At 42.3% G+C, this 16,572-nt stretch overlaps 1 protein-coding gene across 7 annotated transcripts in view; it reads left to right on the top strand.

Moving 5' to 3' along the window:
- The window catches only part of dock3 (dedicator of cytokinesis 3), a 968,429-nt gene that overhangs the window by 815,218 nt on the left and 136,639 nt on the right, over positions 1–16,572 (top strand). For all 7 annotated transcript variants that reach the window (XM_073072555.1, XM_073072554.1, XM_073072550.1 and 4 more), the window contains 2 exons: positions 12,961–13,109; positions 16,153–16,238. In XM_073072555.1, the coding sequence (XP_072928656.1) occupies positions 12,961–13,109; positions 16,153–16,238 (235 nt within the window). The remainder of the gene's footprint in view (positions 1–12,960; positions 13,110–16,152; positions 16,239–16,572) is intronic.

Raw genomic sequence — 16,572 nt, 5'->3', positions numbered from 1 at the left:
TCCACTGTATGCAGGGAGGTATCTTAGCTAGTAACACTGTGCCTTCATTTTGCTCCCTTGTTGATAAACTCCTGACTACAACAACACATACACAATGCTGGAGGAACTCAGCAGGTCAGGCAGCACCTACGGAAGGGAATAAGCAGTCGACATTTTGGGCCAAAACCCTTCATCAGGACTGGAAAGGAAAGGGGGCAAAAGCCAGAATAAGAAGGTGGGAAGTGGAAGGAGTACAAGCTAGCAGGTGATAGGTGAAAGCAGGTGGGGGGGGGGTGGTGAAGTGAGAAGCTGCAAGGGGCTAGATGGAAAGGCTAGAGGGTTGAAAAAGAAGGAATCTAATAGGAGAGGAAAGTGGGCCATGGGAGAAAGGGAAGAGGATGGGCACGAGGGAGGTGAGGATAAAGGATGGGGTAAGAAGGGAGCCAGAATGGAAAAAGAGAGAAGGGAGAGGGGGAGAAATTAGAAGTTAGAAAATTTGACTGTCAGGTTAGAGGCTACCCAGACAGAATATAAAGTGTTGCTCCTCCAAACTGAGAGTGGCCTCATTGTGGCAGTAGAGGAAATTGTGCATCGACATATCAGAATGGGAATTGGAAATAGAATTTAAAATGATGACTGTGAAAACCTGCCTGCTGTGCCTGGTTAGGTCAGAATTCTTGCATAAATCACCAAGGTACAGGAGTAGGTAAATCAGAATGAGACGTGGGCCTGCACCATCTGGATCTTGTGAATCAGAGAGATTATGGTGTGAAGCCAAGCAATGTGAGATGGAGAATAGTGTGAAGGTACTGTTATCCCCAGTGGGTTTATCCCTGCTGCTGGCTGTGGACTCATCATTGTAATGCAATGATGAGTAATGTAATAATGTAATAATAATGTAATGCAATAGCTGGTTCTTTCTTTTCTAAAGGAATAAAGCAATCCACTTGTGCTATATTATTACCGCAGGCACCAGTAATGCACCAGCTTGTGGTAGAATAGGAGACAATTGTATTGCAGACAATGTATAAAAGATGTAGCTGGCTTGGTTAACAAACTGATAACCCGAGCACAAACTGAGAGAAGTGCTTAAGATTTGTAATGGTCCTAAATGTGTAAAAATGAGGTGTACCAATGAATTTTAGGTGTGAGTCCTTATTAAGGTAATGAGCTTGTGATTGATTAGGCATAATGCAGGTGCTGAGGCAGTCAGTAGGATCTGATTTTCATCACATGATTTAGACCCTTGAACTGTCTAAGACATTCCATTAAATTCCTACGGTAATTAGAGTCATAGAACATCACAGCACAGAAACAGCCCCTTAGGTCCATCTGGTCTATGACAAATTTTTATTCTCCTTAGTACCATTGACTTTCACCTGGACCATAGCTTTCCATACCCCACCCATCCATGTACTTATCCAAAATCTTAAACTCCACCACTTAAGTTAGCAGCTCATTCCACACTCTCAATACCCACAGAGTGAAGAGGTTCCCCTTAAATATTTCACATTTCACCTATGGACTAGTTCTAGTCTCACCCAACCTCAGTGGAAAAAGTCTTCTTGCATTTACTCTATCTGTACTTTTCAGAATTTTATATTCCTCTATTGGCTCCCACTGTGGTAGCAATGTTTGTCTGTTGAGCTTACCAGTTTTGAGTAGTTAAATTTATTTTTTCTGCTCTTGCCTCTCCACCTCCAATGCCCTAATTCCCATGTCCTTATCTTCTCCCAAAGTTTTCCAGATCACCAGCAAGTATCTTCAGCAGCCACAGTACAAATCTCTAAGAGGGGGCATGTGGCAGAGGGTAGTGCAGTTTGAGTGAAACTGACCAGCTGCTGTGATGTCTGACTTATGACCAGCATGGTTAACCTGATATGCACAGCAATCATTGTAATAACACACACAAAAGCCGGAGGAACACAACAGGTCAGGCAGCATCAATGGGAATGAACAAACAGTCAACGTTTCAGGCTGAGAACTAGGTCTTGTTTGTTACTTTGGATCTCCAGCATCTGCAGTCATGTTTAATCATTAATAAGCAGTCTGGCATGCTCTCTGCATTGGAATAGCAGGTACTAATCAATTACACATCACAATCTATGCTTGGAGTCCATAGGATTTAGATTTAGCATTTGCTGTCACTGGTATGTCCCCATGATGGTGCTCATCTTCATCAGGTGCCATGCCCAGTTTGAGCTTTGACTGCCACTCCTGTTTCGGGTCTAGTGGATCAATTCATTGGTATTTATTTCCAGTTCTCTGGCTGCTGTCTCCATCATCATTTGTCTTTGCCTTCCTCTTGCTTTCTTCTCTTCAATCTTTCCCATAATTACCGTGCATTCTAACTCCTCTTTCCTAATCACATGTCCAATGTGTAGCTAACGAGGATGTCATGAACAGAACAAGCACAAAATGAGAAATAATGCATGAGATCATGAAAAGGCAAGGTGACTTCATTGGACATGATGGTGCTACTACATCTAATAACCTGTGACAAATTTATAAAAATAAAGCAAATATATTTATGAAGCTTTTCTTTAAAAATATATCATATAGGTGTGTTTGAATATAACATTGTGCAGAAGAAATTCCTTGAAATTGACTTGAAAATAGGCTTAACCAAAACTAAAGCAAATCAGAGCAAAATTTCTGGGAGGGATTTCATTAGGACCAGAAACATTGTTTTGGTATTCCCCATGTGACATCAGTAATAATGAAACAATTTATATTTGCCTCTAAGGTGACCTTCAGTGTCATTGACCATAAAAATGATGGCTCTTGTTTATTCACTAAACAACCAGCTGTTGCTAATCCTGTTTCTCTGATCCATGCTGCTCCACAGTACTCTGCAAATTCCGGTTCATTCTACAAACTGCTTACACTTAACACTGAGCCTTCTTTGTATTGTCACTTATTTTTCTGCCCTCAGATCTAATGTTCAGTGGGAACATGAGATCAGGTAAAGAAGGGTTCATCACCTACCTATATTTTACAGTCCCTTCTGCTCATAGCTCAAATTCTTTCGGGAGCAATATCCATGTAGGCTTTGCTTCACCAAGACTGTGAGCTTCTGAAAGCTGAAATCCAAGCTTTCAAAGCTCAAAAACACAAGAAAATCTGCAGATGCTGAAAATTCAAGCAACACACACAAAATGCTGGAGAAACTCAGCAGGCCAGGCAGGTAATAAGTGATAGGTGAAACCAGGAAGGGGGGAGGGAGGTTCAAAGTACATTTATTATCGAAGTACATGTAGTATATACAACCTTGAAATTTGTGTCCTTACAGGCAGTCGCAAACCAAACAAACCCAATAGTTCCATTAAAAAAGACTGTCAAACACCCAATGTTCAAAAATAAGAACAAATCATGCAAGCAATAAAACATAACCAATTATCATTCAGAACTAAAGTTCATGAAAGTGAGTTCACAATCATGAATCCAGTCACAGCCGATCCAAGAACCCGTTTGTTGCAGGCCACAGCCTCAGTTCAGCACAGAGATGAGTAAACCTCGCTGAGTAGCAAGCTGCACACCAGCCTGTCCCTCGCCCCTAGCCCCAACACCCTGCCTTTTCAATCTGGCCCAGCGCTGAAATCAGACAAACCTCGGCTCATTTCTCGCTCTCGGGCACAGGCCCTGCCGCCTCGATTTGGCCCTTACCCAACCTTTACAATCTGGCCTGACACTTAAATCAGTCAAACGTTAGCTCGCTTCCCACTCTCAGCAGCCCCACCGCTTCGCCTTGGATCCACAGCTTTGAATCAGCTCCAAGTCCGCTCCAGCAAAGGCCATATATTGGCTTGTTCCTCACTCTTGCGCACAGGCCCCGCCACCTCCATTTGGTGTATACACGACACACCACAACCATACTACACCTTCAAGTCTTCAGTTCACACTGCAAAAATGCCAGGTCATACAGGCAGTTCAAAAGCTCACAGAGGAAAAATACAGGCTATTGATTACAGTGGTCATTTTACAGAAAGTGTGTGATTAATGAAGTAGTTAGTAGTAGTTTTGACCTGTAGCTTTTTTACCTGCACCAGTTTAAGATCACTAATATTTGCTGTTTCCCAGCCCTTACAATCACTGCAGGCTGCTACCATTGATTACACTGTCACTTCCTCTAGTTTTATTTTATTTGAAGATACAGTGCGGAACGGGACCTTTGGATCCGCCTAGCCATGCCACCCAGCAATCTACCAATTTAACCCTAGCCTAATCACAGGGCAACTTACAATAACCAATGAGCCTACGAGCCAGTATGTTTTTGGACTGTGGGAGGAAGCCAGAGCATCCAGAGGAAACCCACATGCATACAGGAAGAGCATACAAACTTTCTTACAGAAGGCTTCAGAATTGAACCCCGAACTATGACATCCTGAGCTGTAATTGCATTGCGCTAACTGAGATACTACAGTGATGCCCATGCCTCGGGGAGTTTATCCAAGTTCCAGAATTACAGATTGAGTTAGTAAGTTGGTTTATTATTATCATGTACAGTGAAAACCTTGTCTTGCAAACTGTCCAAACAGATCAATTCATTACAAAGGTGCATTGACACAGCACAAAGAAAAGCAATGACAGAGAGCAGAATGAAGTAGTATCGTACAGATAAAGTGTCAGAAACATAAGAAACACAAGACATAGAAGTGGAATTAAGCCATTTGGCAGATTTACTATCCCTCTCCGCAGCATTCTGCTGCTTCCTCTCCATAACCTTGAATGCATTACTAATCAAGAACCTATTAACTTTCATTTTAAATGTACCCAATAACTTAGCCTACGCAGCCATCTGTGGTAATGAATTCCACAGATGTGCTACCCTCTGGCTAGATAAATTCCTCCTCAGCGCTGTTCTAAAGGGACGTCCTTCTATTTTGAAGCTGTGCTGTCTGGTCCTGGACTCCCCCACTATTGAAAACATCATCTGCATGTCCAATCTAAATGGACCTTTCAATATTCAGTGGTTTCAATGAAATTTCTCCCCCCACCATTCTTTTAAAGTCCAGCAAGTAGAGGCCCAGAGCTATCAAAGAACCCTCAGACATTAACCCTTTTATTCCCAGAATCATTCTCATGAACCTCTGATCCTCTCCAATGCCAGCACATCATTTCTAAGATAAGGGGGGCAAAACTGCACACAAAACTCCAAGTGCTGTCTGACCAATGCCTTATAAAGTCTAAGCATTTCATGCTTGTTTTTATATTCTATGTTATATAAGGTGCAAAGACACAACAAGGTGGATTGTGAGGTCAAGAGTCCATCTTAGCCTACTAGGAAACCATTTCATAGCCCTATAACAGTGGGATGGAAGTTATCCTAAGCTTGGTGCTACTGATTTTCAGGCTTTTGTATCCTGTGCCTGAAGGGAGGGGCAGAAGTAAGAATGTCTGTGGTGGGTCAGATCTTTGGTCACGTGGCTGATTTACTGAGGCAGTGAGAAGTATATACAGAATCCTTAAAGGGAGGACTGGCTTCCATGATGTGCTGAGCTGTGTCTGCAACTATCTGCAAGTTTCTGCAGTCATGGGCAGAATAGCTGCCATACCAAGACAGGGAGAATTTGTGGTAACAAAGCAAAATTATGCATTAAAAACCGTTCAGAAAGCAACAGGGAAATTATTCAAAGGCTGTGCTTATGATGCCCATCAAAAAAGGGAATTCCAAAGGTTCACACCCTTTGGAGAAAAATGTTCTTGCATGTTTTCTGCGGAAAGATGCTCTTACAATAGAGCAAGTACAATATAGGTTTACTAGATAGTTTCTGGCACTGCAGGAGTATTGTATGAGGGTGGCTCAATTAGACATTTAGAAGAATGAGAGGGAATCCCATAAAAACAAGACTGAACACACCAGATATTTTCCTAATGGCTGGAGAATTCAGAACAATTCAGAACAAGGGATAGAGAGGGTGGAGAGAGGGGAGGAGGGGTGGCATTACTGGTCAGAGATACCGTTACAGCTACAGAAGGGTGGGTAATGTAGCAGGATCCTCTTTTGTGTCAGTATGGGTAGAAGTCAGGAACAGGAAGGGAGCAGTTACTCTACTGGGGGTATTCAGTAGGCCCCCTGGTAGCAGCAGAGATACTGAGGAGCAGATTGGGAGGCAGATTTTGGAAAGGTGCAAAAATAACAGGGTTGTTATCATGGGTGACTTTAACTTCCTTAATATTGATTGGCACCTGATTAGTTCCAATAGTTTAGATGGGGCAGAGTTTGTTAAGTGTGTCTAGAACAGATTCCTGTCACAGTATGTTGACAGGCTGACTAGGGGGAATGCCATACTATATCTAGTATTAGGTAACGAACCGGGTCAGGTCACAGATCTGTCAGTGGGTGAGCATCTGGGAGACAGTGATCACCGCTCCCTGGCCTTTAACATTATCATGGAAAAGGATAGAATCAGGGAGGACAGGAAAATTTTTAACTGGGGGAAGGCAAATTATAAGGCTATAAGGCTAGAACTTGCAGGTGTGAATTGGGATGATGTTTTGCAGGGAAATGTACTACGGACATGTGGTCGATATTTAGGGATCTCTTGCAGGATGTTAGGGATAAATTTGTCCCGGTGAGGAAGATAAAGAATGGTAGGGTGAAGGAACCATGGGTGACAAGTGAAGTGGAAAATCTAGTCAGATGGAAGAAGGCAGCATACATGAGATCTAGGAAGCAAGGATCAGATGGGTCTATTGAGGAATATAGGTTAGAAAGAAAGGAGCTTAAGAAGGGACTGAGGAGAACAAGAAGGGGGCATGAGAAGGTGAGTAAGGTAAAGGAAAACCCCAAGGCATTCTTCAATTATGTGAAGAAGAAAAGGTTGACAGGAGTGAAGATAGGACTGATTAGAGATAAAGGTGGGAAGATGTGCCTGGAGGCTGTGGAAGTGAGCGAGGTCCTCAATGAATACTTCTCTTCGGTATTCACCACTGGGAGGGAACTTGATGATGGTGAGGACAATATGAGGGAGGTTGATGTTCTGGAGCATGTTGATATTAAGGGAGAAGAGGTGTTGGAGTTGTTAAAATACAATAGGATGGATAAGTCCCCGGGGCCTGATGGAATATTCCCCAGGCTGTTCCACGAGGCGAGGGAAGAGATTGCTGAGCCTCTGGCTAGGATCTTTATGTCCTTAATGTCCACGGGAATGGTACCGGAGGATTGGAGGGAGGCGAATGTTGTCCCCTTGTTCAAAAAGGGTAGTAGGGATAGTCTGGGTAATTATAAACGAGTGAGCCTTACACCTGTGGTGGGAAAGCTGTTGGAAAAGATTCTTAGAGATAGAATCTATGGGCATTTATAGAATCATGGTCTGATCAGGGACAGTCAGTCAGCATGGCTTTGTGAAGGGCAGATCATGTCTGACAAGCGTGATCAAGTTCTTTGAGGAGGTGACCAGGCATACAGATGAGGGTAGTGCAGTGGATGTGATCTACATGGATTTTAGTAAGGCATTTGATAAGGTTCCACACAGTAGGCTTATTCAGAAAGACAGAAGGCATGGGATCCAGGGAAGTTTGGCCAGGTGGATTCAGAATTGGCTTGCCTGCAGAAAGCAGAGGGTTGTGGTGGAGGGAGTACATTCGGATTGGAGGGTTGTGACTAGTGGTGTCCCACAAGAATCGGTTCTGGGACCTCTACTTTTCGTGATTTTCATTAACAGCCTGGATGTGGGGGTAGAAGGGTGGGTTGGCAAGTTTGCAGACGACACAAAGGTTGGTGGTGTTGTGGATAGTGTTGAGGATTGTCGAAGATTGCAGAGAGACATTGATAGGATGCAGAAGTGGCTGAGAAGTGGCAGATGGAGTTCAACCCGGAGAAGTGTGAGGTGGTACACTTTGGAAGGACAAACTCCAAGGCAGAGTACAAAGTAAATGGCAGGATACTTGGTAGTGTGTAGGCTGAGAGGGATCTGGGGGTACATGTCCACAGATCCCTGAAAGTTGCTTCACAACTTACTTAAGAAAGCTTATGGAGTGTTAGCTTACATAAGTCAAGGGACAGAGTTTAAGAGTCGTGGGGTAATGATGCAGCTCTATAAAACTCTGGTTAGGCCACACTTGGAGTACTGTGTCCAGTTCTGATTGCCTCACTATAGGAAGGATGTGGAAGCATTGGAAAGGGTACAGAGGAGATTTACTAGGATGCAGCCTGGTTTCGCGAATATGGATTATGATCAGAGATTAAGGGAGCTAGGGCTTTTCTCTTTGGAGAGGAGGAGGATGAGAGGAGACATGATAGAGGTATACAAGATATTAAGAGGAATAGATAGAGTGGACAGCCAGCGCCTCTTCCCCAGGGCACCACTGCTCAGTACAAGAGGACATGGCTTTAAGGTAAAGGGAGGAAAGTTCAAGGGGGATATTAGAGGAAGGTTTTTTACTCAGAGAGTGGTTGGTGCGTGGAATGCACTGCTTGAGTCAGTGGTGGAGGCAAATACACTAGTGAAATTTAAGAGGTTACTAGACAGGTATATGGAGGAATTTAAGGTGGGGGGGTTATATGGGAGGCAGGGTTTAAGGGTCGGTACAACATTGTGGGCCGAAGGACCTGTACTGTGCTATATTGTTCTATGTTCTATTACAACCTTAGGAAATGGGTATGCCTTTCAGAACTGAAATCAAGATAAATTTCTACATCCAGAGTTCAATAGTTCCATTTAATATCAGAATGTATTACAACCTGAAATTCTTATTCTCTGCAGACATCCTCGAAACAGAAGGAAACCCCCAAAGAATAAATGACAGAAAAAGCAAAAGAACACCAAAGCCCAGCCCCCGCCACACACAAGCAGCAGCAAAACAATCAGTCCTGCCGCCTCCCCCTCCCCCCACGCATTCGAGCATCAGCATTCCCATCACCCATCACGCAAACAACAGCAAAGAGGGAGGCAACGGGCAGGCTAGGACATAAAGTAAGAGAGGGAAAAGGAGATGGGATCTGATGAAGGTGTGTCCCTTTTAGCCTCTCTAACCTTATCTCCTTACCTGCCCATCGCCTCTCTCTGGATCCCCCCCCCTCCCTTTCTTCCATCGCCTTCTGTCCTCACCTATCAGGCTCCCCCTTCTCCAGCCCTGTATCTCTTTCACCAATCAACTTCCCAGCTCTTTACTTCATCCATTCCCCTTCCCTGTTTCACCTTGTGTTTCTCTCTCCCCTCCCCCACCTTTTAAATCTACTCTTTTTTTTCTCCAGTCCTGCTGAAGGGTCTTGGCCTGAAATGTCAACTATAATTTCTTTTCCATAGATGTTGCCTGGCCTGCTGAGTTCCTCCAGCATTTTGTGTGTGTTGCTCGGATTTCCAGCATCTGCAGATTCTCTCATGTTTGATGTTAAAATACGAAGAATGTTAGTGTTTTGCTGATGGGCTGGGACAAGTCACCCTCTGGCGCCATCTTTAGCTCCACCTTTCATATCTTTGCTTCTGTATCGTATAAGGTTGTGGACAATATCTTACTATATTCAAGAAGGAAATTGAGAGATTTCTAAGGGCTGGAAGACTTCATTTACAGCCCCCTGGTCACTAATGGCTTGCCTTCTCTACAGATAGGGTGGCATGGTAGTGTTGCAGTTAGCATAATGCTATTACAGCAGCAATGACCCAGGTTCAATTCTTCCGTTGTTTGTACATTCTCCTTGTGAGTGTGTGGGTTTCCTCCAGGTGCTCCAGTTTCCTCCCACAGTCCAAAGACATTCAGGTTAATAGGTTAACTGGTCATATGGGTGTAACTGGCGGCATTGGCTCATTGGAATGTGCTGTATCTCTAAAACAAATGTCTGATTCTTCTACACTTATATCCCACACCAACGTGGCCCTTCAGTTCTTATTTGAACAGAGGCCTAAATAGCTCCCTTTCAGCAATATCCTCATTTGCCTGGCTGGCCTTATCCTTATATTGTACCACACACCCATAACCCCATTTACTGTCTTCAAATCAAAGGTGTAGCTAAGGAAGTTAGCATTATCCCAAGTGGCACCTCTTCTGTATATATGGAAGATCCTTGTTTCAAATGTCCTTCTTCGTCTCTCTCTCCAGTCCATTGATAACTATATTTGCCCACTGGCTGCATTTATCCAAAAAACAAGAATTTCATTATCTTGGCTAACAAATTGTTGTCTGCTTTTCTCTTTGCAGGCAAAGGTTAAGAACCAATATTTGCTATGTCCATAGATATCCATAGGTTAGGGCCACAAGTGACTGCAGATGCTGTAATCTGGAGCAATGAACAATCTGCTGGAGGAATTCAGCAGGTCAGACAGGATCAATGAGAGGAAAGGAGTTGTCAATGTTTCAGATCAAAATGCAGGATTTCTAGCCAAAATGTGTCTCCCTTAGGCACTTCGTATCCTCAGGCCTCAATAGTGAATTTAACAGCTTCCAATAACTATCCTTTCCTAGACTGGCCTGTCATTAACCTGATTTTCTCTACGTAGATGCTACCTGGCCCACTGAGCATTTCCAGCATTCACCTTTTATTTCAGCTTGTCAACACCTGTTGTGTTCTGCACCTCATGATTCCAATGGAATTATTTTCCTGTCTTTACCTATTTTCTCCTATTTACACTCTTCCACAGCAGTCAGCCATGATTAACGAGCATTTATTTCTCTCTCTTAGATGGCATTGAAAGTAATTGTACCACAGGTATTTCCTTATTTCTCCCCCACCCTTCCCAAAGGACTGTTTTCAATTCACTTGTGCACTTATAATGAAGCGCCATTGGCCTGAAAAATTGAATCCTCTTTCCACAGATGATACCTAATCTGATGCACATCCTCAGCAGTTTTGTTTTTATTTGATACCTAATCTGTGTTTCTTTCAGGCCACGGGGTCAAGCAGAACCTTCATGGGGAATTGCCTGTATTACAGGTTTCTCCAGAAGTGCTCTTTCCAAGAACACTTAGCTGTAGCCTTGTGGTAGGAGAGAAGTCTCTGCCTCCTTGCACAATGAACATACCTCAGGCCAGTAATTTTCTCCACCATTACGTCAAAATCACTTTGGCCCCTAATAAATGCTCTGCTTCTCCTCTTCCATCATTGGAGCAACAGCACTGTCCAGTAGTTGCAAGTGTCAAGTTTATATTATTCTCATGCCATTTTGCCAATTTGTTGCTGAGACGCTAAGTGAGTGTGTTGAAACACCAAAGCAAATAGACAAGTGGCATTGAAGTTGCAGCATTACACAGGGATACCCAACAACGTTATTGTGAGGACCTCCTGATCAAGAACAGAATAGGTTCTGCGGATGTTGGAAATTCAGAACAACACATACAAAATGCTGGAGGAACTTACAGCGGGTCAAACTGCAGCTATAGAGATGAATAAACAACTGACATTTCAGGCTGAGACCCTTCATCAAGACAGTCCTGCTGAGTCCCTTCAGCATTTTGTGTGCGTTACATCATGATCAAGGATGGCTGTCCTCATGCGACTTCTAAATACTGTGTTGAGGCAATACACAACACTGCTTTAGTGCCAGTAAAACATAAAAAGATTTAGGTTCTTAAATCAACTTTATCTTTGAACTTCATTATTACCATGTTTTGGTCCTTCTATTGTATTTTCAATTCAATGAATATGGATGCTGAAAACATCAGTTTGATGTTTGCTTAATCTACTTCATTAAGTATTTTTAAAATACTAATTTTAATATAAACTAAATCCAAAAGCAAAATGAATTTCTTATTCAGAGAATAGATTAGGACGTGGAACTCAATAGCATGGAGTCTTAGATGCATTTAAGGGAAATTAGATGAACTTTTGAGAAAAGAAGGACTGGAAAGGCAGATAAAATTTAGCAGTGAAATTAAAAATACTTGGAGCAGTATTGTCAGCATGACATTGTCAGGCCACACGGTCTATTTCTTTTTCTCTGCTGTGAATCCCATGTAATTTCTCTGACTAAAGCTGAATTTTGAATTCCCGTGTGAAACATCAATATGCATAACAGATGAATATCTTGAATGAACGTCATTGTAGGATATGAATATTGATCTGGTCAATTGAGAGATACCACACCCCATACCCCTCAAATTAAAATACAATTGAAAGAGTGTGATGTTACGAACTTTCTCTCATGTATTTTATTTTTCACAAACAAATCAATCATTTAGTTTAAACCAGAGTTGAGATTAATCCCAATTTTTTAAAAATTGTGAATGACACAAGACCTAAAAATAATGTTCAAACTTGAGAGTAGAGAAATGCAACAATGCAGGAGTAAATTGTGCTGAGCAGAAATATCTCAAAGATTTCAAAATCCACCTATTTACATTACTTGAATTTACTTCAGGGGTTCCTAAGCAAGAAATTATGTTTCCTCCCAAAGCATCTCATAGATTTGTTGTGTTTATGATTTGCAGGTACCTACATTTCACCTGTGACTACACTTTAAAAGTCATTATTATCTGTTAATTGCCATGGGATGCTATCAAAAGTGCTCTCTATGCACAAATACAAGTATACCAGGCAGGTTTATTTCTTGCATAACCACTGATTTATTAAATAATATTTTTATAAGATTTGTACATTTTAACAAATTCATGTATTTTTCACAGTATGTGGTGATTCATCCCCAATCACTGGCAGAAAGCAGTATAGCAGCTAAACTAACGGTTTATCATTTTTCTCATTTTTCATTGGCTAAGTATTAGCACATTACCCGTGTATTGTAATTGTTTTAATCATATAGCCTATTAACTAGTTTATTCCTGTCCAAAGAATTTTCCTTAACTTATCAATGTTTGTATAAAAGTGATGGATTTTTCAGAGGCACCAGCTTTATTCCTTTTGAATTCACCTCATGTCATCATTTCTCAGCTCTTTATTTAGTTTGTTTAGTATTTATATGTTTATTTGTACTTTAAAACAAACTGAAATCTTAGAATTAAGACTAGTCATCATTCCTGACTCCTGGAAAAACCCCACGGATCAGAAAATAAACAGAGATCTAATCTTTTTCTAATCTTTTTTTGAAGGTGAAAATAAGATTCATTTCATCCCAGGAATGATTGGACCCTTCCTGGGTGTGACATTGGTGCCACAGATCGAGGTTCGGAATGTAATGATCCCAATTTTCCATGACATGATGGACTGGGAACAGCGAAAGAATGGAAGCTTCAAGCAGGTAGGCTGAGTGAATATAAAGGACAGAATAGACTATCTCAATGATCACAGCCTTATTTGGGTTCATTTGGTTCAGGGATAGGGATTTGAACCGCAAGTTTGACACGTTATAAATATCTCAGTAAAAGTATGTTCCATTGCAGAATCTGGAATGCAGTAAATATAAGCTAGTGAGCATGAAGAATGGTGAAGGTACTTGTGTTACTTTGTGTACTTAGAAACTATACTCAGATTGGGATCATGCAATGAACTTAAGAGACAAAAGCAGGAGTGTGTTGGTAATTCAATAGGAGCATGGCTGATCTGCTCTTAGCCTCAATACTCTCTTGTTTTCTCTCCATAATACATGACTTTATCAACTTAACTCTGAATATTCCAGCCATAAATATGATTCCACCTCCACAGTTCTCCAGAATGGAGAACTCCAAAGATTCAGATCTCTTTGAGATAAAGAAGTTCCTCTTCTTAACTGCTTATCCTAAAGCTATGCACCCGTACTAGATTCCTTCACAAAGGAAACTTCAGCTCAGTACCTATTGCTGGCACAACCCCAAAGAGCATTGCTTCAGTGGATAGAGTCGTAGCGGTAGGCCCTTTGGCCCATTCTGTCCATGCCAACTTCGTCCCATTTGCCTGTATTTGACCCACATCCCTCAAAACCGTTTCTATCCATTAATCTGTCCAAATGTCTTTGAAGTATTATAATTCTACCTACCTCTATTAATTCTTCTGGCAGCTTGTTCCAGACCACCTCTTGTATTTTTGAATTCCAATGTATAAAGGCTGAACTATTCATCCCAAGAATCAGCCTAGTGAACTTCTGCTGTTTCCTTCAAATGCAGAAATTTCCATTCTTAATAAAATGAAAATAGTGAAACTCCATGTGTGGTTTTACCAGTACCCTGTCCTGATATAGTAAGATTTTTCTTTTATACTCTGTCTGTTTTGCAATAAAGATCAACAGTCATAATATTACAGTTCAGGCCTTCAGCCCACAGTGTAGTGTTGACCTTTTAGACTATTCTAAGATCAATTTATTCCTTCCTGTCCTCATAGTCCTCCATGTGCCTGTCTAGGAGTTTCTTAACTGCCCCTAATGTATCTGCCTCTACCACCAACACACTCCACCTCTGTGTAAAAAAAAACAACCTCTGATATACCCCCCCCCCTCCATTTTATGCCCCCTCCATTTTTATGCCTTTTCCATCCTGGGAAAAAGACTCTAGGTTTGTTGGAGATGAGAGATAAAACTAAAAGGAAATTAAACGGCCATAAACATTCCTAATTCTAGTTATAATGGAAGTAGAATGAGGGGTGACTAACAATCAGCTTGAAGGAAGTAGATCACCTTTTAAGTATGTTACTGAAACTTCTAACGTGTGTTTATGTTATTGACCACAATCAGTCCTATTTCCCTGGCTTAAACTCCCCCCCTCAACACACACACACACACACACTCTCTCTCTCTCTCTCTCTCTCTCTCTCTCTCTCTCTCTCTCTCTCTCTCTCTCTCTGCCCCCCCCGCCCCTCTCTCTCTCTCTCTCCCCCTCTCTCTCTCTCTCTCTCTCTCTCTCTCTCTCTCTGCCCCCCCGCCCCTCTCTCTCTCTCTCCCCCTCTCTCTCTCTCTCTCTCATCTCTCTCTCTCTCTCTCTCTCTCTCTCTCTGCCCCCCCCCCGCCCCTCTCTCTCTCTCTCTCCCCCTCTCTCTCTCTCTCTCTCTCTCTCTCTCTCTCTCTCTCTCTCTCTCTCTCTCTCTCTCTCTCTCTCTCTCTCTCTACAAGGTAAGAGCTTTTAAAGTACTTTTGATGGTGGAACATCTGTATTTTCAGCCAGCCCAGATAATTATCAAGTGAACAAGTGGCCCCCTTCTGAGGACCATCTGAGTCTCCTCTTCCAAATGTACTGAGGTTCTCTGCATCTGCCAGCAACTCTCTTCCCTCACATACTCTCAACTCATTTGCCAGCTTAAGCTGCAGGAATCCCTCGCAGGCAGACCACCACTGCTCACTCACACTCCCAACAACCAACTCTAGGCACAACTCACAACCCACATACCAATCACAGGCCTTGTCACCACCATTCACCAGCAACAAACTCTCACCCTAACTTCAGCTTCTCTCCCCATGAGCCCACCAGACCAGGTCTCAGGTCTCTGTGCCTGGTTTTGGCCTCAGCACTGCTAAATTTGCAAGGGATTGACCAACTAGTAAATTGATTTATTAGTATCACCTGTACCAAGTACTGTGTAAAACATTGTTTTACATGCCACCCATCATTACAACTGTGCATTGAGGTAGTACAAGAGAAAACAATAATAGATAGCCTATGAAGTGTTAGTTCCAGAGAAAGTGCAGTGAAGGTAGACAGTAAGGTGCAAAGCCACTACGAGGTAGGCTGTGAGGTCAGAAGTCCATCCTATCCTGCAGAACCTAAGCAAACTTTGCATCATAAATGATGTTATTCCACGTACCCAGCTGATCTGCAGGGTGATTTGTAGGAGGAAGCACCCAGGAAATTGGCATAGACCAACCTAGCAATCATTATAAGCCAGAGCAATTAATATTACACTGACTTCACCAGCCTTTTTTAGACCATTATCTGGTTATTATCACATAGTTATCTGTGGGACATTGTGTGTTTACTGTTTTTTCTGAACTTCAGAAGTACCTCCTGTTCACTTGCTCGTTCCTCCATTTTATCCTTTCTGCATCCCAAACTTGTTGCACCCTTCTTTCAGACATCAGTAGTAAAGTGCAAGACTAGTTGCTGAGCTTGATAGGAGACCTCCACACCAGAGGGTTTTAGGAGCAGTGGTAGAGGCAGATACATTTAATAAGCTCTTAGGTTGGCACATGCATGGTAGAAATATGAAGAGTTACTTAGGAAGGAAGGGTTAGTTTGATCTTAAAGTAGGTTAAAATGTTGGCATATTGCGGGCTGAAAGACTATGTTTGAAGTTCTAAATTGCTGATAAGTAACAGACATATAATTACATATTTCTGGAACTATTGCCCGTTGTTGACTTGCTACCATCTTCTATTCCAGGTGGAAGCAGAACTCATCGACAAGCTGGACAGTTTGGTGTCAGATGGGAAAGGAGATGAGAATTACCGTGAGCTTTTCAGTCTCCTGTAAGCAGCACTAACAGGGTTTTGGTAACAACACTGATGAGGTGCTACAAATATCTGATAGCTGAAGATTTGATTCAGTGAATGACCCAGTTAATGCGAACAGCAATGGGAGTCTTGCAAACATTTGTAAATACCTTAGCAAATGAGCCTGCAGTTCCTTATAATGGAAGTTTCATAACATTGGTATCTTAGGCAGTCCCTCAAGACTGAGAATGACTTATTTCCTCTCCATTTTCCTGGATTCTGAGATTGCTGTTGAGGCCAGTGTAGGAACCACAGTCCCTTCAGTAACTGGGACATGTGGTAGCTGATAGGTGGCAGGTAGAGAGTTTAT

This window comes from Hemitrygon akajei, chromosome 19 (assembly GCF_048418815.1).
Source record: "Hemitrygon akajei chromosome 19, sHemAka1.3, whole genome shotgun sequence".
In the NCBI taxonomy this organism is placed as follows: domain Eukaryota; kingdom Metazoa; phylum Chordata; class Chondrichthyes; order Myliobatiformes; family Dasyatidae; genus Hemitrygon; species Hemitrygon akajei.
The sequence above is the reverse complement of the archived record's forward strand: the minus strand, read 5'-3'. Positions and strand labels throughout refer to the sequence as shown.